The sequence below is a fragment of the Chiloscyllium plagiosum genome, unplaced genomic scaffold (genome assembly GCF_037043375.1).
Source record: "Chiloscyllium plagiosum isolate Xiang-an unplaced genomic scaffold, Cpla_swu_hap1 HiC_scaffold_7, whole genome shotgun sequence".
Classification (NCBI taxonomy): Eukaryota; Metazoa; Chordata; class Chondrichthyes; order Orectolobiformes; family Hemiscylliidae; genus Chiloscyllium; species Chiloscyllium plagiosum.
In genome coordinates this window covers 112601383-112623165 of record NW_028270145.1, presented here as the reverse complement: position 1 = coordinate 112623165, position 21783 = coordinate 112601383, and the positions used below count along the sequence as shown (strand labels likewise).

General features: G+C 44.9%; 1 protein-coding gene across 1 annotated transcript in view; it reads right to left on the bottom strand.

Annotated features, from left to right (window-relative positions):
- Positions 1–21783, bottom strand: part of pnkd (PNKD metallo-beta-lactamase domain containing) — a 62453-nt gene that overhangs the window by 24339 nt on the left and 16331 nt on the right. The window contains exons 3-6 of the mRNA XM_043694305.2: positions 18020–18132; positions 13362–13420; positions 12149–12241; positions 615–778 (exon numbers count right to left, since the gene is read on the bottom strand). Coding sequence (XP_043550240.1) covers positions 615–778; positions 12149–12241; positions 13362–13420; positions 18020–18132 — 429 coding nt within the window. The remainder of the gene's footprint in view (positions 1–614; positions 779–12148; positions 12242–13361; positions 13421–18019; positions 18133–21783) is intronic.

The window sequence follows — 21783 nt, the reverse complement described above, 5'->3', positions numbered from 1 at the left end:
TGGTGGTAGATTTAATCAATAATATAATCTGGGTACTGTATTAGTGTGTTTGTAAATGGGCAATTATAATGAAAAGTATCTTTGGGGTACAGGGAAAAAGCCACAAAGTGGAGGACAAGGTGAATGAGACTTGCAGAGAGCCAGCACTGACAGGATAAACTGAACAGCCTCCTGCTGTGCTCTAACCATTCTGTGTTTCTCTATACATTTTTTGGGGAAAGTGGATATAAGTATGTTAGAGAAAGGAATAGAAGGATAGTCTGAGGTGTACACCACTAAAAAAGAGCCTTTGGCCCATTGAGTCTCGCAGGTCAAAAAGCAAATCATCTAACTATTCTAATCCCATTTTTCAGCACTTGGCCCATAACCTTGTATACCTTGGCTTCATAAACATATTTGTTAATAGGATGGGATAAGGTTGGCAGGGGGAGGACGAGTGAAATGGAGTATGGAACAAACACTAGGATAAATGAGGTGAGGTACATTGTCTGTTCCTGTGCTATAAAATGCCACACAAGTAAATTTCTGCAAATTAAAAATAACCTGCAAACACAGTCATCGTGAACGTGATGAGCAGAAAGGGAGTGATGCACCTGGTGGGACCCTGTACGTACCACAGCCGGAGAGGAAAATCAAGTCACCAGAGAAGAGGCAAGCAGGAATGCTGGGAAGGTTCCCCTCCAAGACGTAGATCACATGACCCACTGTATGACCAGGGGTTAAGAAGGCATGAAATCGCAAGTTTCCCACTTTGATCGTCTCTTTATCTAGAATGGGACTGAAGAGCAGGAGGGGAAATTAAAACAAAGTCAAACATAAATGTCAAGCTGCAGGATAACACCATCTCCCCAAACACTTAGGTTGCTGGCTACAATTTGATGCTTCAATTATTTTTCTTTGGCAATACTAGAGGGGGGGGGGGGGTATACTTGGTATTCAACTGTATGCTGTAATTGCTGTGTTTCATGGAGACAGTGTAGAGAGAACTTTACTCTGTATCTAACCACTTGCTGCCCCTGTCCTGGAGTGTTTGATGGGGACAGTGTAAAGTGACCTTGACTCTGTGTCTAACCCCATGCTGCCCCTGTCCTGGGAATGTTTAGGAGATTGTTGCACACTCCAGCACTCCATTCACAACACTGAACAAACAAACACTCTTATTGAAAGAAACTGGAAAGAGATTTTGCCCGCCAAATTCAAAACTAATGGAACAGTCTAGACAGAAGGCGAGTTGTTTCCCCAGGTCAGTCTGTTTATGAATGACTAACACATTTCTGCACGGCTGTCTGTATAGCATTCTTCACAGAAATCCCCCCCAAAACCTTTGGGGCCACAAAAGGGCACCCTGAATAAACAACTCCACTACTCTGAATGATAACTTAATTGGGCTCTCAATTTAAGAGGAATGTTGGACCGACTGCTGGGACACGGAATATTTCTGTTCACAAAGACCATTTAACTCTTCCTCAGGGATTATTAAAAAAAGCTGTCATTCAGCATGGCGGGTGAGTGAGAGCAGGCAGAAAGCTGCACAAAAGGGAGAGGGTCTGCAGGTGGCAATACAGAGCAGGGAAAGTCTGTGTGAGGGAAAGAAACTGAAAAGGGGGAGAGAAAATGGGTGATGAATGAGAGAGTGAGTGAAAGCGAGAGAGAAAGAAAGAGATGGAGGGAGAGGGGCCAAGGATGAGCAAAAGAAAAGACAGCAAGTGAGAATAAGGTAGAGAGTTGAGAGGGCGAGTGCGAGCGCTTGGGGATGCTCACTGTGCACAGGGTGGGGGTCAGCAGGACAGAGGTGCGAGAGAGATCAAGAGAGCGAGATATATGAACATATGAAATTGGAACAGAAATTGGCACTTGTCAGAACATCATAACATGGAATCCAGGGGGAGCTGGCAAACTGGATACACAATTGGCTTGATGGTAGGAAGCAGAGGGTAACAGAGGAAGGATGTTTGTCGGACTGGAGGCCTGTGACTAGTGGAGTGCCTCAGGGGTCAGTGCTGGGTCCATTACTGTTTGCTATCTATATCAATGGTTTGGATGAGAATGTACAAGGCATGATTAGGAAGTTTGCTATGACACTAAAATAGACTGTATTGTGGACAGTGAGGAAGGTTATCAGAAATTGCAGCAGGATCTTGATCAGCTGGGGAAGTGGGCTGAGAAATGGCAAATGGAGTTTAATATAGATACATGTGAGGTCTTACATTTTGGAAAGTCAAATCAAGGCAGGAGTTTCATGGTGAATGGTAGGGCCTTAAGGAGTATAGTGGAGTAGAGGGACCTTGGAGTTCAGGGGCACAGTTCTCTGAAAGTGGAGACACAGGTAGACAGGGCAGTGAAGAGGGCTTTTGGCACACTGGCCTTCATCAGGCAGGGCAGTGAGTATAGAAATTGGGAAGTTATATTGCAGTTATACAGGATGTTGGGGAGGCCACACTTGGAGTATTGTGTTCAGTTTCAGTCACCTTGCTACAGGAAGGATGTTATTAAACCGGAAAAAGTGTGTGGAAGAAATTTACAAGGATGTTGCCAGGACTCAAGGATCTGAGTTATAAGGAGAGGTTGGACAAGCTGGGACCTTTTCTTTAGAGCACAGGGAGACTGAGGGGGATCTTATAGAAGTGTATAAGATCATGAGAAGCATGGATACAGTGAATACACTCAGTCTTTTTCCCAGGTTAGGGAATTGAGGACTAGAGGGCATCAGGTTAAGGTTAAAGGGGAAAGAATAAAAGGGAACCTGAGAGCAACTTTCTTTTAATGCAGAGGGTGGTAAACATATGGAATGAGCTGCCAGCGGAAGTGGTTGAGGCAGGTACATTATTAACATTTAAAAGGCATTTGGACAAATACATGGATATGAAAGGTTTAGAAGGATATGGGGTAAAAACAATGACTGCAGATGCTGGAAACCAGATTCTGGATTAGTGGTGCTGGAAGAGCACAGCAATTCAGGCAGCATCCGAGGACAGGCAAAATCGACGTTTCGGGCAAAAGCCCTTCATCAGGCTCTCTGCCTTTATTCCTGATGAAGGGCTTTTGCCCGAAACGTCGATTTTGCCTGTCCTCGGATGCTGCCTGAATTGCTGTGCTCTTCCAGCACCACTAATCCAGAATCTTAGAAGGATATGGGCCAAGTGCAGGGAAATGGGGTTAGCCTGGATGGATATTTTGGTCAGCACGGATCAGTTTCGGTCAAAGGGCTTGTCTCTGTGCTGTAGGACTCTGAACAATAGTATCAGACATTTCCTGATTTTCCAAAATTGCCTGCCTGGGTGCAGTTGGTTTATGCTCCTCCCACATACATCTTAACACAATGCTGCCAACAGCTTACAATCATCCTCTCCCACGGGGCGGACTGTTGAGGATTCTGACAGCGCTAGAATGCACAAGAAATGTCTCCATATCTGTTCTTTTGCCAATGATCTAAATCTGTGTCCTGTGGTTAATGATGCTCCCTGTCGCTGGTGGAAGTGAGCCCATGGTAGAAGTTAATTCTGCAAGTAGCACGGTGATAAAAATGTCCATCTCTGAACAATACAGAGGGTAACTCGATCACTTTCCTGGGGAATTTCAAGAATTTAGTCTGTTTTGTTCAAGAAGAAAGACCACATTTCATGATATAAATGCTTTTGTTGAGAAAAAGCTCAAACAAGAAGTGGGAGTGAGCCAAAGCCATCGAAATACTGGTTTACAGTACATCATTCTGCAGGTAGAGACAGCGATACCATTAGTAAACAGAAGGGAAGTTGTTCTTGCCGAACTGCTGTTAGGAATGCAAGAAGCACAATGGGTAAATCATGTCCATAATCTTCAACCATTTGTTGAAAACATAGTTAATGTAATAAAAAAGACAGACTTTTGACAGAAAGCAATTCAAAAATGTGCTCGAGGTCAGTATTTGTAAAAAACAATTGGAGACAGTGGGGAGAGAGTGAGAGAGAGAGAAATTAAACACCAGCTGGAAGAGCCTAGGGGCTCTGGACACTTAAAAAAGATGCATCAGAACTCATCATTCTCACTGACATACTAAGATATTGGAGTTGGAAGAAATGATTAAATATCAGAGGACATTTAACAGTCATCACTTCACTCAGTGAGGAAGGATATGAAATGGCATTAGCAGCGTTATATTAAGAGCTGCACAGCAGGAACGCCAATCTATCTGCACCCAGTCAAACAGGGAAAATCAGGAAAAGTCTAATGCTACTGTATAAGCTCAGTTGATATTAATACTGAACAAGTCACTCCCAGAGTAAAAGATAAAACATGTGTTTTATTTCTGCAGTTTGGTTGTAGTAATGGAACATAATCCAGAAGGGGCTGAAATGTATTTTAAACAAAAAAAAACACACACACTTATCACACGACAAAAAAAAATCTATAAAATATTAAACAAAGTGGAAGCTCTTATCCAGGGAAAACTTGCAAAGAATTAGAGAGAAAAACTATGCTCCTGTAGTGGTGTATTGTGAGGCCACATTACCACAACAGCTGAATAGCTTTTGCTGTGTGATGTCCAGAGTCTATCTTGTATTTCTACATAATTTATTTCTTTAATTCACTATTAAAATAGCTCTTAACTTGTTAGACACGCGTATTGTCTTAAGTGAATAAAAGTTTGTGGAAAGATTTGTAGCTCGGGTGCTCGTTGTTGTGGTTCTGTTCGCCGAGCTGGGAATTTGTGTTGCAGACGTTTCGTCCCCTGTCTAGGTGACATCCTCAGTGCTTGGGAGCCTCCTGTGAAGTACTTCTGTGATCTTTCAGAAGAAGCACATTCAGAATAAGATTCAATCAATAAGCACATCGACCTGGACTCAATATACCGACCACTGCAGCGGACAGCTGGAACTGACAACTGGAAGCGGCAGATTCAAGCCACTACAAATGCCGGAGGAAAGATCACAGAAGCGCTTCACAGGAGGCTCCCAAGCACTGAGGATGTCACCTAGACAGAGGACGAAACGTCTGCAACACAAATTCCCAGCTCGGCGAACAGAACCATAATAAGTGATTAAAGTTTAATACAATCAGATATTATTCATTAGCAGTCTTGCCTAATGGTATACCTTGGTCAAAATGGAGGCTAGTGTTAAGGAGTTAATTCAAGGGTTTTTATTCGCAAAATGAACAAATTAAGTGGTATAAACTCCCTTTTAAAATGGAGAGAGTAAAGAGATGGTACTTATTTACTCTATTGAAACCTTTTATGATTTGGGACAGCTCTATTAAATCTCGCCTGATTAACCTCTCTGCTGCAAGGAAAACAATTCCAGATGCTCTAGCCTCCTATGTAACTATAATTCCTTGTATCTCTGGAAAATTGGATAAATTTTGTCGGCTCCCTTACTTCAAATACAGTGCTCAAAACTGGGCATAACACAACACCCCCAAGCCGAATCAGATTTTCAAGAAATCCTTTGGGAACAGGTATGGATTTGGAACAGGCCACGGCTGCAAGGAAACACCCACAATACAGACACTGGCTCTCACCAGGGGGTAGATGGTCACACAGATGATTAAACCAAGATTGATGTACAGAAATAGAGTTGAAGGATCTTTGCTGGATCTCACCCACCCCAGCACAAATTAATCTTAGCTCTATTTGCAGAAAAAGCACGGGGGGTGCATTCACTGAATCGTAGAGAATGAGAATGGAGGCTGTTTGACTGGCAGCCAAGAATCCTTCAGTCTGGGCTTCCCGACTGGTTGTAGCAAGGTGGTACACTGTGAAGCCTTACCTGTTATTGTGTGATCAGAAATGGGGAAATGCTGGAGAGTGTGGTAACTTAGTAAATACTAATCTGACTGGGCAGAGTCAACATGGATTTTTGATAGGGAAAGAGTGTTTGATTAAATTGTCAAGACCATTTGAAGATGTTATTTGTAGGACAGGTAAAGGAAAGTGGTGCATTCGGATTTTCAGAAGGCTACTGTTAAGATTCCACTTAACAGTGGAACAGTAGTAAACAGAATGAGATTGCATGGGGTTGCCACAGCTTACTGTGGATTGAGAACTGATTAACAGGAGAAAACAGTGGGAATAAACAGTGGTCATTCTCAGGATGAAAGGCAGTTACTAACGGAGTACATGTTTTAAGAATTAATGTCTGGGCCACAGCCATTCACAATCTTGATGTGAGGACAAAATGTAACATTTCCAAGATACAAAACTAGGGTTAAGTTGGAGGAGGATGAAAGGAAACTTCACAGGGATTTAGACGTGTTAAGCAACTGGATAACATCATAGCAGACAGAATATAGTGCAAATACAAACTGTCCGTTTTGATAGAAAAAGCAAGGCTGAATATTTCTGATGTGGACAGGGGCTAGGAAGTGCACGTTGTGTAAGGGAACTAGAATGTGAGACACTAAACTTCAGCAGGCAGTTGCAGTCAACAATTGGACAAGTGGGATATTGGAGACAAAAAGAGAAATTGCTGGGAAAAGCGCAGCATGCTGCCAGACCTGCTGAGCTGTTCCCAGCAACTTCTGTTTTTGTCTCTGATTTACAGCATCAGCAGCTCTTTCAGTTTTTAAACAGTATATTGGCCCCAACCACTAGGGCATGTGAGTATATTTGTGCAAATAGCTTTCTGCAGTTGTATAGAGCTTTTGTGAGAACTAATCTGGATGAATTGGGTAAAATCTTGGGTACCCTTATCCAAGGGAGGACATACTTGCCATAGACTGAATGTAACAGAGTTTCACCAGACTAATCTGTGGAAAAGAATATTAATACTAAAACGAGAAATTGAAGGAACTAGGTCTGTATTCTCAAGGAGTTTCAAAGAAGAGATGACTGACTTGATGCCTACCATGGTGGCTCAGTGGTTAGCACTGCTGCCTCACAGCGCCAGGGACCCAGGTTCGATTCCACCCTTGGGTGATTGTCTGTGTGGAGTTTGCACATTCTCCCCTTGTCTGCGTGGGTTTCCTCCGGGTGCTCCGGTTTCCTCCCACAGTCCAAAGATGTGCAGGTCAGGTGAATTGGCCACACTAAACTGCCCACAGTGTTCAGGGATGTGTAGGTTAGGTGCATTAGTCAGGAAAAATGTAGAGTAATAGAGTAGGGGAATGGTCCGGGTGGGTTACTCTTTGGAGGATTGGAGTGGACTTGTTGGGCCAAAGGGCCTGTTTCCACACTGTAGGGATTCTATTATTCATCAAGAATTCTAATAAGGCGAGACAGCGTAGAGGAGAACTGGATGTCTCCCCTGACTGGTGAATCTAGAACGATGGAACAGCCTCAGGACGGAGGGGTAGACCATTTAAGGTTGAGATGAGGAGGAATCTCTTCACTCAGAGGGTGGTGAATCTTTGGAATTCTCTACTTCAGAAGGCTGTGAAAGCTCAATTATTGAGCAGGTTAAAGATGGAATTCTAGTGACTGATCAAAGAAAGGATGTGGAAATAGAATGGGAAAATCAACAGATTTTTCAGTCTAAAATTGGTTATTTAATAAAGTAACTGGTGTGGAAAAGATCAGTGACAGAAACCAGAGTGGCAGGTTCAATAAATCATGTGGGACAGTCAGTTTTTAATAATCAAGAGAATAAAACACCCAATTTAGAACAATGCTGGGAGCACAATACATGGAGTCTTGGGCAACACAAATAAGTTGATGATAAAACACATTTTTTGGACAACTCCCTCCCCCACTGGTATTATGAATGCCACGTTGCAAGTTAATTGCTCAATTGTATACAATGCACTTAGTTTGGAAGGGGTGGGAGGGACAATGGGAAAAGGGCAAAAGTTGAATTTGCCTTCTCCACACATTAGAATTTAATGTTTAGTTTCAACAGGACACTCCCTTGTGTCCCTTCCCAGCCCCAGGGCAAGCAGTTTAGAGAAAACAGACCATTTATAAAGAGGAATTCAAATACGTGAGCCAGAATATAGACTAGGCAAGATCAAATGCATTCTCCAAACTGGTAAATATTGAAAACACAGATCAAGTCAGATCCTGTGACAGAAAAGGCAGATTTAGGGCAGGAATTATATCAGCAATAGTTTCCCTTGACTGGAAAGGTCATGGATTCAAGAACACAGAATCTCAAAACAATTATGGCACAGAAAGCAGTCATTCTGCCCATCATGTGTGCACCAGACTCCTGAGATTTGAGCGTTTATGCCTTTAGCACAAATGTAGCATAACTAACTCTCTATCAGAGGTACGGTGTCCTCATATCAAGTCAAGCCAGGCTCACACCAAAGTTTGGAGGAAGACAGTGGCACGCTGGTAATGTCTGGACTAGCAATCTGGAGAGTCAGGCCATTACTCTGGGAGTATGGGGCCAAATCCCACCATGGCAACTGGTGGAATTTAGATTCAACTCATAAATCAGGAACATAAAGCTAGTCTTGGTGACGACGACCATCTGACTCATTTAATGCCCTTTTAGGGGAAGGAAATCTGCCATCCTCACTTGGTCTGGCCTACACATGACTCCAGACGCACAGCAACGTGATTTACACTTAACATTCTGATGTAGCCAACTGAGTCACTCAGTTCAGGGGCAATTAGGGATAGGCAATAAATGCTCCTTGCCAGCAGCATGAAAATCCCATGGAAGAATTTTAAAAAACTAATCGATGCCAACATACTCGCAGAGAGGGTGCTGCATGCTCAACAGTGCTGTCTTTGGCATGAGTCTTAAACCGCAGGCCTGAGTACCTTCTGCACTAGAGGAATGAGGAGCCTTCCCCTCTGTTCTGGGATAATATTTATTCTTCAACGAGCATCTTCGTCAGGGTAACTAGGGAAGGGCAATGCCCACATCCTGTTGTAGAACCCCTGCAGCGTGGAAGCAGGTGATTCGGCCCATCCAAACAGCATCCCACCCAGGCTCAGGAGGGTAGTGAACCTGTGGTATTCCCTACCACAGCTATCTGTGGAATGCCGACTGATGAAAGTATTCAGGGAAGATCTAAATATTTCCATTTTAAAGGCATCAAGGAGAGAAAGCAGGACTACAGTGTTGAGATAGAGGCATGATCATATTGAAAGGCGGAGCAGACTTGAAGAGTCGAATGGCCTACTCCTGCTCCTAGTTTCCACATTTACATAGCTTCCTTAACGTAATAAATGGTTTCCAGACATGTCACAGAAAGATTACAAAGCAAAAGTACACAGTGAGCCATACAAGCCGATACTATGGGCAAAATGATTAAAGCTTTGAAGCAAGGTTCTGCAGAAGGTCTGAAAGGAGGGATTTCTGCAGGTGCCGAGGGTACAGGTAACTGCAGGTACGATTGTTCACGTGGGAGCGATTGAAATCAGGGCTGCTCAAAAGGCTAGAAATGGAGGAGCAGAGATGTCAGGAAGAGGGAGGACGTAACAGAAACATCGAACATTACAGTGTAGTACAGGCCCTTCTGCCCTCGATGTTGCACTAACCTGTGAAACCAATCTGAAGCCCTACACTATTCCATTATCATCCATATGTTTATCCAATTACCATTTAAATGCCCAAACGATGGTGATGCAGATGTGATGCTACAGAGAGATTTGAAGACAATTAATATTTTAAAACTTAAACGTTGCTGTAAAGGTAGCCAGTGCAGCTTTGAGAGCACAGGGGATGAGGAGTGAATTGGCTTAGTGCACTTTAGGATACTGGGAGCAGAGTTTTGGAATGGTATCAATGTCATAATGTGGAAGAAGAAAGGTCAGCCTGGACAGACAGATTGCAAGTATCCCATTATACTGCTGGCCTACAGCTTTGAGATGACCGGTTAGATGTCAGGGAGGTGACAGCTGACATAACAAGTCACCAGCTTCTGTCTTGCACTGGCCACAGTCCTGACAGGTTACTGTCCTGCTCAGTGCTGACATCTGGGGATTTGATTAGGGTGCTTATGTTAAAGGCTAGGAGAGATATCTGGTCTGAGATGGTCATTAATTAGCATTTCCATGCCATGCCTGTCAACCGCCATTTGCCAATCCAAGTTGAAAAGGGTGGTGCTGGAAAAGCACAGCAGGTCAGGCAGCATCCGAGGTGCAGGAGAGTTGACGTTTCAGACATATGCCCTTCATCTGTAATCATTCCTGATGAAGGGCTTATGCCCAAAATGTCGCCTTTCCTGCTCCTCGGATGCTGCCTGACCTGCTGTACTTCTCCAGCACCACCCTTTTCAACTCTGATCTCCAGCATCTGCAGTCCTCACTTTCTCCAATTTGCCAATCTAAGCCTCGGTGTTGCTCAGTTCCTGCTGAGGGCGGACACAATTATTTCATTATCAGAGGACGTGCAGATGGAGCTGAGCTTTCTAGCATTGTCATCCACTCCTGACCTTTCAATGGTGTCACTGATGAAGTGCTTAGGTAAAGAACATTTTCCAAGTGTATTTATTCTTGGCTTTTAACAACTGTGACCAAGGTGTATGGCGCACTGTCCATTGGTAATTTTAGGCAGCAAACCCAAATACCAATCATCTGTTCAGGATAACACTAAAGTTCAGTCAAATGAGGGGAAAAATGGAGATCTGATGTAACCATGACCTAATCATAAGACACAAGAGTAGAAATTAGGCCATTCGGCCCATCAAGTCTGCTCCACCATTCAATTATGGCTGATAAATGCTTCAATCCCACTCTCCCACCTTCTCCCCATAACCTTTGATCCCTTTAACAATCAATAATCCATTTATCTATCTCAGTCTTAAATAGACTCAATGACCTGGCCCCCACAGCCGCCTGTGACAATGAATTCCACAGACTCCCCACTCTCTGGCTGAAGAGGTTTCTCCTGATCTCTGTTCTAAAGGGTCTTCCATCTACTCTAATGCTGTGCCCTCGGGTTCTAGTCTCTCCTACCAATGGAATCATCTTCCCAAAGTCAACTCTATCCAGGCCTTTCCGTATTCTGTACGTTTCCATTAGATCCCCCTTCATCCTTCTAAACTCCATTGAGTATAGACCCAGAGTCCTCAATGTTAAGCCTGTCATTCCTGGGACCATTCTCATGAACCACCTCTGGATCCACTCCAGGGCCAGTACATTCTTGCTCAGATATGGGACCCAAAATCACGAATGTAATATTGCAGGAATATTACTGTAATATCAGCAATATTCCAGCTTCTCACTCTCAAACCGAGGGGTGGAAAAGGATCAACGGCAGCCTTGTGTCCCTAGAAACATAGGACATGGGGGCTATTTGGCCTTTCAAACCTGCTCCACCAGGGAGAGGTGATGGCTGAGTGGGATTATCGCTGTACTGTTAATCCCGAGACCCAGGTAAGGGTCTGGGGACCCGGGTTTGAACCCTGCCACAGCAGATGGTGGAATTTGAATTCAATAAAATATCTGGAATTAAGAATCTAATAGCGACCATGAATCCATGGTCGATTATTGGAAAAAACCCATCTGGTTCACGAATGTCCTTTAGGGAAGGAAACTGCCATCCTTACCTGGTCTGGCCTACATGTGACTCCAGACACACAGCCAATGTGGTTGACTCTTAACTACCCTCTGGGTAATAAATGATGCCTGGCCAGCAACACCTTCATCCCGTGAATGAAAAAAAACATTCAATGTGACCATGGCTAATCTGATTAGCCATCTGAGATGGCTGTCTCAGTGACGGGACAATGTTTTCTTCCCTCACAGAAGGCTGATGGTCTTTGGAACTCTCAGCAGTGGAAGCAGAATCTTTGGATGTTTTTGAGACAGATGTGGAGAGTTTATTGATAAGCAAGGGGTTGGGGGTGGGTGGGGGCAAAAGTTATTGGGACTGTGGCATAATCAGACCAGCTATGAATTTACAGATTGGCACAGCCAGCTCCAGGGACCAGGTGGCCAACGTCCAGCTCCTAATTTATACGTTAGCATAAGTCTGGAGTTAACAAAAGACAAAGGGATAGTAGTGGCAGTTAAGTGACAGTGTGCCGGAACAGCTCAACTTGTGACCTCCACCACCCCCCATAGGCCTGTAAATTCTCTCGTCAGGCATTACTGAGTGATGGCACAAAAGACAAAATAATTGAGACTTGTCAATGGATAGCAAGTAGTGCTTAATCAGCAGCTTAGGACTGAACTCAATCACTCTGGCTCCACACATATAAAACATGCTTCTTTTATGTTCCATAAATGTTACCCATCTCCCTTTCTGGTCCCCAAATACACATGGACACAACTTACTTTGTGAGTCCAGGAATGTTATCTCTGGATGTACCATACACCCTACAAGATTTGTAGATTTTCTTCAGTACCTTGTTCCCACCACTGTGATCCCTACACAAAACAAACAAAAAAAAAGAGGCAACAAGGTAGATCAAATATAGTCCAGATATTGGTAATGTTTGTATTAAATGAATAAAGGGTAACAATGGGTATACAGGATTGGACCACAGCTGTCAAATCTCCCTGATGGACTATATGACCTAACATCTGTGTCTTCGAGGGAGTCAAACAAGCAAACAGAAGTAAATAATCTGTAACAAGTTTGACAGCTCCCCCATTCACTATGTCACACCTCACTGGTGTCACATGCTGCAAATGGAGCCCCATTCTTCCTGCAGTCAGGTTAGAGACCATGAACCACACCTCAGTGATCCCAAACTAATCCTGGAAAAGTGTCATAACTCCAGGATCAGTGTTTGGGGAGGGGGGGGGGGTGTTGTGGTTGGGAAGAGGAAGCATCACGGCAGGGATAGGTAAAAGAGAGAGATGTCGGGGAGGAAAGAGAAGAGACAGCACTAGTCATTAGCGTGATTGGGGTAGGGGAAGAGCACGGGGCAAGGAGAGAGGCAAGAAAGGATCAGGGCATAAGAATAGTGAGAAAGCCTTGAGGGAAATAAGGGAATGGGAGGCAACTACACACTGGTGGCTTTTCCCAACTACCACTTCACTGTCATTACTGGGGCTTAAGAGAAACTTCACATCAGACGCGCCATTTGAATTGGGGGAAGGAATATAAATCTGCATTTGCATGTCACAAGGGCCATGAAACTGTTTCCAGGATTGTCCCACTGTCAAAGCTAATGACCCCTGGGGTCTCTGACACTACAGCCTTCAAATACCACTATCAGATCCCAGAGTTTATTAGTAACAGTGCGTCATTAGCCCCAGCAGAAAAAGACAGTCTACTGTTGAGCAAATCCAAGCCTCCTCTGTTTAGCCCCCATCTGGATCAGATGATTTGATTCCAACAGGACCAATTATTACAGCTGTGAGGCCTCTACAGTCCAACAAGCCACCAATAATCTGCAAGCCTGGGCTGAGTGTAAGGGATAATGTATAGTGATTACCAGGCAGCAGCTGAACAGAAGTCATTGCTCTTGAACAAGTTAGAGAAACACAAACCTCGGGAAATAAGGCTGACAATAAAAATGAAAGCAGCCTGTCTACTTACCAGTGCTTGTGTGTTGTGAGAATTGCTTCCAGAGTCGCACCCTCCTGTTCAAGATGTGTCTAAAAAGCCAAAATAAAACAGGTGGAAACAAGTGCATTGTTTGTTTGTTGTGGGCTCAATGGAATTTCTAGAAACTTGTCCAATTTTCCTACTCAATATCAGCACCAAGTTTAATAAAGTTTCCTTTATAGTATCCCAGGATAGGGACAGCACAGCATTAGAAACAGAAACAGGTCAGGCAGCATCATCGGGGAAGCAGAGTTAATGGTGAGTCGAATAGGATTCTCTCTCAAAATTCCAGCATCACAGTGCTTTGTTCTTACCTAAGTACAGGAAGTTCCTAGAGACAAGCAAAGCTCCATCTACACTGTTCCCACAAACACTCCCAGGTCATGCTGTACAAAACACTGCTGCAGCCACACTGAGTATTGCATACGGTTCTGGTCACTGCTTTACAGGAAAAATGTGGAAGCATTGAAATGGGCGCAGAGGAGATTCACCAGGATGTTGCCTGGTATGGAGGGAAGGTCTTATGAGGAAAGGCTGAGGGATTTGAGGCTGTTTTCATTAGAGAGAAAGTTAAAAGGTGACTTAATAGAAGACGATCAGAGGATTAGACAGGGTGGACAGTGAGAGCATTTTTCCTCGGATGGTGATGGCTAGCACGAGGGGACCTAGCTTTAAATTGAGGGGTGATAGATATAGGACAGATGTGAGAGGTAGTTTCTTTACTCAGAGAGTAGTAAGGACATGGAATGCCCTGCCTGCAACAGTAATGGACTCACCAACTTTAAGGGCATTTAAATGGTCATTGGATAAACATACGGATGATAATGGAATAGTGTAGGTTAGATGGGCTACAGATTAGTTTCACAGGTCAGTGCGCTAAAGGGCCTGCACTGCGCCGTAATGTTCTATGCTGAAAAATGTGTTGCTGGAAAAGCGTAGCAGGTCAGGCAGCATCCAAGGAGCAGGAGAATCGACGTTTCGGGCATAAGCCCTTCTTCAGGAAATTTCTTGAAGAAGGGCTTATGCCCGAAACGTCGATTCTCCTGCTCCTTGGATGCTGCCTGACCTGCTGCGCTTTTCCAGCAACACATTTTTCAGCTCTGATCTCCAGTATCTGCAGTCCTCACTTTCTCTCTGCAATGTTCTATGGTCTAGGTCAGGTACAGCTCGGCTTAGATGCAGAATAAAGCTCCCTCGTCACTGTCCTCATCAAACACCATCAGGACAAGGACAACACAGGGTTAGATACAGAATAAAGCTCCTTCTACACTGTGGACCATCTACTTCAATCTCAACTTCAGAAATCTGCAGACAATGGAGGAGCATTCCATTGCTTTGGCCTGGATTCAAATCAAGCCCTGATGATTAAAAGGTGAAGTGGCTAATCTCATGCAACCTGATATCCACACATATTATTCCGTGTATAGTGAGCAGGCAGACAGCAAATTCCAAAGGGCTCAAGAGAGAAGTCATTCCAGTTCCTGTTAGCACACAGCTCCCAGTATCAAAGCCTGGGTAAATATTGGCACATTTCAACCTTGTGGGAGATTTGCTTGTGTGATTTGGGAGGGTTTAAACTAATTTAGCAGGGAGATGGGAATCAGGGCCACATGTCTGAGAGAGGGTCAGTTGCAGACATGACAGTGACAGGATATACTGAATCTAAAAGGAAGGTTTCTCACACAATGAAACAAAGGGATCGGTTAAAGTGTGTATGCTTTAATGCAAGGTGTGTCCGAAATAAGAGTGACTAACTTACAGCATGGATCAGTATTTGGGGCTACAATGTTGTGGCCATAACAGAGACGTGGGTTTCAATGGGGCAGGAATGTTTGCTTGATGTTCCAGGGTTTAGAACGTTTAAAAAGAACAGGGAGGGTGGAAAAAGAGGCAGGGGTGTAGCAGTGCTAAGCAGAGAGTGCATCACAGCTACAGAAACGAAGGTTGTTGAGGAAGGTTTGTCTACGGTGTCAGTAATGGAAATTAGGAACAGCAAGGGAACAACCAACGCATTGGAGGTTTTCTACAGACCATCTAACAGCAGTAGAGAGAGATTGAAGATCTCACAGGCAGGCAGAGTCTGGAAAAATACAAAAGTAGCAGGGTTGTTGTTATGGGTGATTTCAACTTTCCCAATATCGACTGGAACCTCCTAAGTGCAGATGGTTTGGATGGAGCTGTTTTTGTCAGGTGTGTTCAGGAGGGTTTCCTTACTCAGTATGTAGACAGACCGACGAGGGGAGAGGCCATTTTGGATTTGGTGCTCAGCAACGAGCCAGGACAGGCGTCAGATCTCACGGTGGGAGAACACTTTGGTGACAGTGATCACAATTGCCTCGCATTTACCATAGCATTGGAGAGGGAAAGGTGCAGTTACAGAGGGAAGATATTTAATTGGGGAAAAAGAAATTATGACGCTATTAGACAGGAGTTGGGAAGTATAGACTGGGAAGCAATTGTTCCACAGAAAGGACACAGCAGACATGTGGAGACTGTTTAAGGAGCAGTTGTTGCGAGTGATGCACAAAATTGTTCCTCTGAGACAGGTAAGAAGAGGTAAGATTAAAGAACCTTGGATGATGAGAACAGAGGAACTTCTCATCAAAAGGAAGAAGGCAGCTTACGTAAGGTGGAGGAAGCACGGATCTAGCACAGCTTTAGAGGTTTACAGGCTTGCTAGAAAGGAGCTCAGAAATGGACTGAGGAGAGCCAGGAGGGGGCACGAAAAAGGCTTGGCAAGAAGGATTAGGGAGAACCCAAAGGTGTTTTACTCATATGTGAGGAATAAGAGAATGATCAGGGAGAAGGTAGGGCCGATCAGGGATAGCGGAGGGAACTTGTGCGTGGAGTCTGAGCAGGTAGGGGAAGCACTAAATGAGTTTTTTGCTTCGGTTTTCACCAAAGAAAGGGAACATGTTATAAATGAAAACTTAGAGGAGCTGGGATATAGTCTTGACCAGATCAAGATTGATGAAGTTGATGTGCTCGAAATTTTGGAAAACATTAAGATTGATAAGTCCCCAGGGCCAGACCAGATTTATCCAAGGCTGCTCCGGGAAGCGAGAAAGGAGGTTGCTAAGCCGCTGGTGAGGATATTTGCCTCCTCACTCTTCACGGGAGTCGTACCGGAGGATTGGAAGGAGGCGAATGTTGTTCCTCTTTTCAAGAAGGGGAATAGGGAAATCCCTGGCAATTACAAACCAGTCAGTCTTACGTCTGTGGTCAGCAAAGTTTTGGATAGAATTCTGAGGGATAGGATTTATGACTATTTGGCAAAGCATAGTATGATTAAAGGCAGTCAGCATGGCTTTGTGAGGGGGCAGGTCATGCCTCACAAACCTTATTGAGTTCTTTGAGGAGGTGTCAAGACAGGTCGATGACAGTGGAGCAGTGGGTGTGGTGTATATGGATTTCAGCAAGACATTTGATAGGGTTCCCCATGGTAGACTCATTCATAAAGTCAGGAAGTATGGGATACAGGGAGATTCGGCTATCTGGATTCAGAATTGGCTGGCTGACAGAAGACAAAGAGTTGGCTGTAGATGGAAAGTATTCTGCCTGGAGGTCAGTATTGAGTGGGGTCCCACAGAACTCTGTACTTGGGCCTCTGCTCTTTGTAGTGTTTATAAAAGACTTGGATGAGGAGGTCGGAGGGGTGGGTTAGTAAATTTGCAGATGACACAAAGATTGGAGGTGTCGTCGATAGTATCGAGGGCTACTGCAGACTGCAGCGCGTCATAGAGCTGGGCTGAGAAATGGCAGATGGAGTTCAACCTGGATAAATGCAAAGTGATGCATTTTGGAAGATCGAACGCGGATGCTGAATATAGGATTAAAGACAGGATTCTTGGCAGTGTGGAGGAACAGAGGGATCTGGGTGTGTAAGTACATCGATCCCTCAAAGTTGCCACCCAAGTGGATAGGGTTGTTAAGAAAACATATGGTGTTTTGGCTTTCATCAACATGGGGATCGAGTTTAAGAGCCACGAGGTTTTGCTGCAGCTCTACAAGTGCCTGGTGAGACCACACTTGGACTATTGAGTCCAGTTCTGGTCGCCCTACTCTAAGAAAGATACAGAGGTTTTGGAGAGGGTGCAAAGAAGGTTTACCAGGATGCTGCCTGGACTGGAGGGCCTGTCTTATGAAGAAAGGTTGAATAGGCTTGGACTTTCCTCTCTGGAGAGAAGGAGGAAGAGAGGAGGCCTGATCGAGCTGTACAAAATACAGAGAGGAACAGATAGAGTCAATAGCCAGAGACTTTTCCCCAGGGAAGGACTGACTGGTACGAGAAGTCATAGTTTGAAGATATTAGGAGGAAGGTATAAAGGAGGCGTCAGAAATAGGTTCTTTACGCAGAGAGTTGTGAATGCATGGAATGCGTTACCGGTGGTGGTGGTGGAAGCAGAGTCATTAGGGACATTGAAGCAACTGCTGGACATGCACATGGATAGCAGTGAGTTGAGGGATGTGTAGGTTGTTACTATATTTGACATTAGGATTAAATCTCGGCACAACATCGTGGGCCAAAGAGCCTGTTCTGTGCTGTACTTTTTTATGTTCTAGTACACTTAGCCAGGGAGGACATGGTACAGGATTAAAGAAGCCTATTGGGGCAACAGCCCTTTATAAAAGAAAAGTGGGCAGCTTACCTGGATTATTAGTGGGTCAGAAGGATCAACAGCCACAGCAACATTTGTGTCCAAGTCGATGATCAGGTATCCATAGTTGTCTGTCAGTATCGGGACTGGAAGAATTTTCACACCTAAGGGAACGGGGACAGGTCATCACACAGGAAGAAACAGATATGCCAATAGACACTGCTCAACTCGACATCTCAGGACCACCTTGCAACAGTGCTCCAGCCCCCTCCCTCCCTCTCCCCACCCAAACTTCACTGGACCCATCAACTCCAAGTCTATTACTGTCCAGAAACATGGTACAGTACTGGTGGGGACAGGTCTGTCACTGTATTACACTGGGGTACAGTACTGGTGGGGACAGGTCTGTCACTGTATTACACTGGGGTACAGTACTGGTGGGGACAGGTCTGTCACTGTATTACACTGGGGTACAGTACTGGTGGGGACAGGTCTGTCAGTATTACACTGGGGTACAGTACTGGTGGGGACAGGTCTGTCACTGTATTACACTGGGGTACAGTACTGGTGGGGACAGGTCTGTTACTGTATTACACTGGGGTACAGTACTGGTGGGGACAGGTCTGTCACTGTATTACACTGGGGTACAGTACTGGTGGGGACAGGTCTGTCACTGTATTACACTGGGGTACAGTACTGGTGGGGACAGGTCTGTCACTGTATTACACTGGGGTACAGTACTGGTGGGGACAGGTCTGTCAGTATTACACTGGGGTACAGTACTGGTGGGGACAGGTCTGTCACTGTATTACACTGGGGTACAGTACTGGTGGGGACAGGTCTGTTACTGTATTACACTGGGGTACAGTACTGGTGGGGACAGGTCTGTCACTGTATTACACTGGGGTACAGTACTGGTGGGGACAGGTCTGTCACTGTATTACACTGGGTACAGTACTGGTGGGGACAGGTCTGTCAGTATTACACTGGGGTACAGTACTGGTGGGGACAGGTCTGTCACTGTATTACACTGGGGTACAGTACTGGTGGGGACAGGTCTGTCAGTATTACACTGGGGTACAGTACTGGTGGGGACAGGTCTGTCAGTATTACACTGGGGTACAGTACTGGTGGGGACAGGTCTGTCACTGTATTACACTGGGGTACAGTACTGGTGGGGACAGGTCTGTCACTGTATTACACTGGGGTACAGTACTGGGATATTGACGTATCATGAAAGAAAATCCGCATTCTAGTCATCTCCACAGAAGTAGCAGGGTGTCAGAATAAGCCACTCCTGTCCCTTATATACTTTAACAACAGTACTCTGAGAAAAGCTGGTTACAAAAGTAGACTGCATTTTCCATTACTAGGGTATCTAAAACAATTGCTGACTTTCCCCCATCATCTGCTCAAGATGCTGTCTCCAGCATGAATCTCAGCACAACATGGGCCGAACTCTCTGTAAACTCAAAGCAAACTGTTCCAGCTGAGGCCATTAGAGAACACAGTTCCCTCAATGCTGTCTTCACACGTGCATCTTTCAACAGGAAGCAGCAACAGAACTTCCCAAAAATCTTGACATTCTGAAGAAGTGTCATGTTGGGCTCAAAACATTAACACCACAGAACCTACCGGATCTGCTAGAATTTGCCAATACTTCATTTTTTTTCAGAATTTCACAATAGTATAAAACCTGGCAGGCAAAATAACCCAGAAATAGTGATACACCATGGGCCTTGATCACATTCTAACAATGGTGCTGAAGACATCTGCTCCAAAATTAGCCACAGCCCAAACTATTCCAGTAAATACAACACTGACAATTATCTGATTGCACTGAAAATTGCCCATGTAGGCCCTGTCCACAAATAAAGGAGGACAAATTAACATGGCCAATTAGCACTCCAGTCTACTTCTGATTATCAGCAAAGTAATGGTTTGGATCATTGATAATGCACATATAAATACCATTTTCTTTGTATTTTTGATTGTGGACTGAACGCAGCTTCATAGCTCCTGAAAGTGGAGTCGCAGGTAGATAGGATAGTGAAGAAGGCGTTTGGTATGTTTTCCTTTATTGGCCAGAGTATTGAGTACAGGAGTTGGGAGGTCATGTTGCGGCTGTACAGGACATTGGTTAGGCCACCGTTGGAATATTGCATGCTATTCTGGTCTCCTTCCTATTGGAAAGATGTTGTGAAACTTGAAAGGGTTCAGAAAAGATTTACAAGGATGTTGCCAGGGTTGGAGGATTTGAGCTATAGGGAGGGGCTGAACAGGCTGGGGCTGTTTTCCCTGGAACTTCGGAGGCTGAGGGGTAAACTTATAGAGGTTTACAAAATTATGAGGGGCATGGACAGACTAAATAGACAAAGTCTTTTCCCTGGAGTTGAGGAGTCCAGAACTAGAAGGGTAGGCTAAGGGTGACAGGGGAAAGATATAAAAGAGATCTAAGGGGTAACTTTTTCACACAGAGGGTGGTACGTGTATAGAATGAGCTGCCAGAGGATGTGGTGGAGGCTGGTACAATTGCAACATTTAAGATGCATTTGGATGGGTATATGAATAGGAAGGGTTTGATTAGATTAGATTAGATTCCCTACAGTGTGGAAACAGGCCCTTTGGCCCAACAAGTCCACACCAACCCTCCGAAGAGCAACCCACCCAGACCCATTTCCCTTTAACTAATGCACCTAATACTATGGGCAATTTAGCATGGCCAATTCACCTGACCTGTACATCTTTGACTGTGGAGGTAACCGGAGCACCCGGAGGAAACCCACACAGATGCCGGGAGAATGTGCAAACTCCACACAGACAGTCACCCAAGGCTGGAATCAAACCTGGGACGCTGGCGCTGTGAGGCAGCACTGCTAACCACTGAGCCACCATGCTGCCCGTAGGAGGGATATGGGCCGGGTGCTGGCAGGTGGGACTAGATTGGGTTAGGATATCTGGTCGGCATGGACGGGTTGACCGAAGGGTCTGTTTCCGTGCTGTACGTCTCTATGACTCTATAACTGATTTGATTTATTTATTGTCATGCGTACCTGAGTACAGTGAAAAGCTTTGTTTACGAGCAGTGCAGACAGGTGATAGCAAACAAGGACATACAGATCGTTGAGTGAGAAAAGCTTATACAGAGACATACAGGTTATTACAAGATTAGATTACATTAGATTACATTACAGTGTGGAAACAGGCCCTTCGGCCCAACAAGTCCACACCGACCCGCCGAAGTGAAACCCACCCATACCCCTACATTTACCCCCTTACCTAACACTAGGGGCAATTTAGCATGGCCAATTCACCTGACCTGCACATCTTTGGACTGTGGGAGGAAACCGGAGCACCCGGAGGTAATCCACGCAGACACGGGGAGAACGTGCAAACTCCACACAGTCAATCGCCTGAGGCGGGAATTGAACCCAGGTCTCCGGTGCTGTGAGGCAGCAGTGCTAATCATTGTGCCACCGTGCCGCCGTGATGCACAAAGCGTGAGCCAGGCAAAATCAACATTTCAGGCTAGAGAGTCGTTTCATCAATCTAATGATGGCTGGGAAGAAGCTGTTCCTGAACCTGCTGGTGCACGTGTTCAGGCGTCTGAATCTTCTGCCTGATGGAAGAGGTTGCAGGAGATCATTACCAGCCTGAGCTGCCTGAAGAAGAGGCGTTGTTGTGCCTTCTTGACTGTCGCAACTACATAAGACCAGGACAGGTTGACAGTTATCATCACTCTGAGGAACTTGATGTTCTCCCCCCTCTCAATCTCAGTTCTGTTGATGTAGATGGGGTGGTGTACCCCTCCTTTC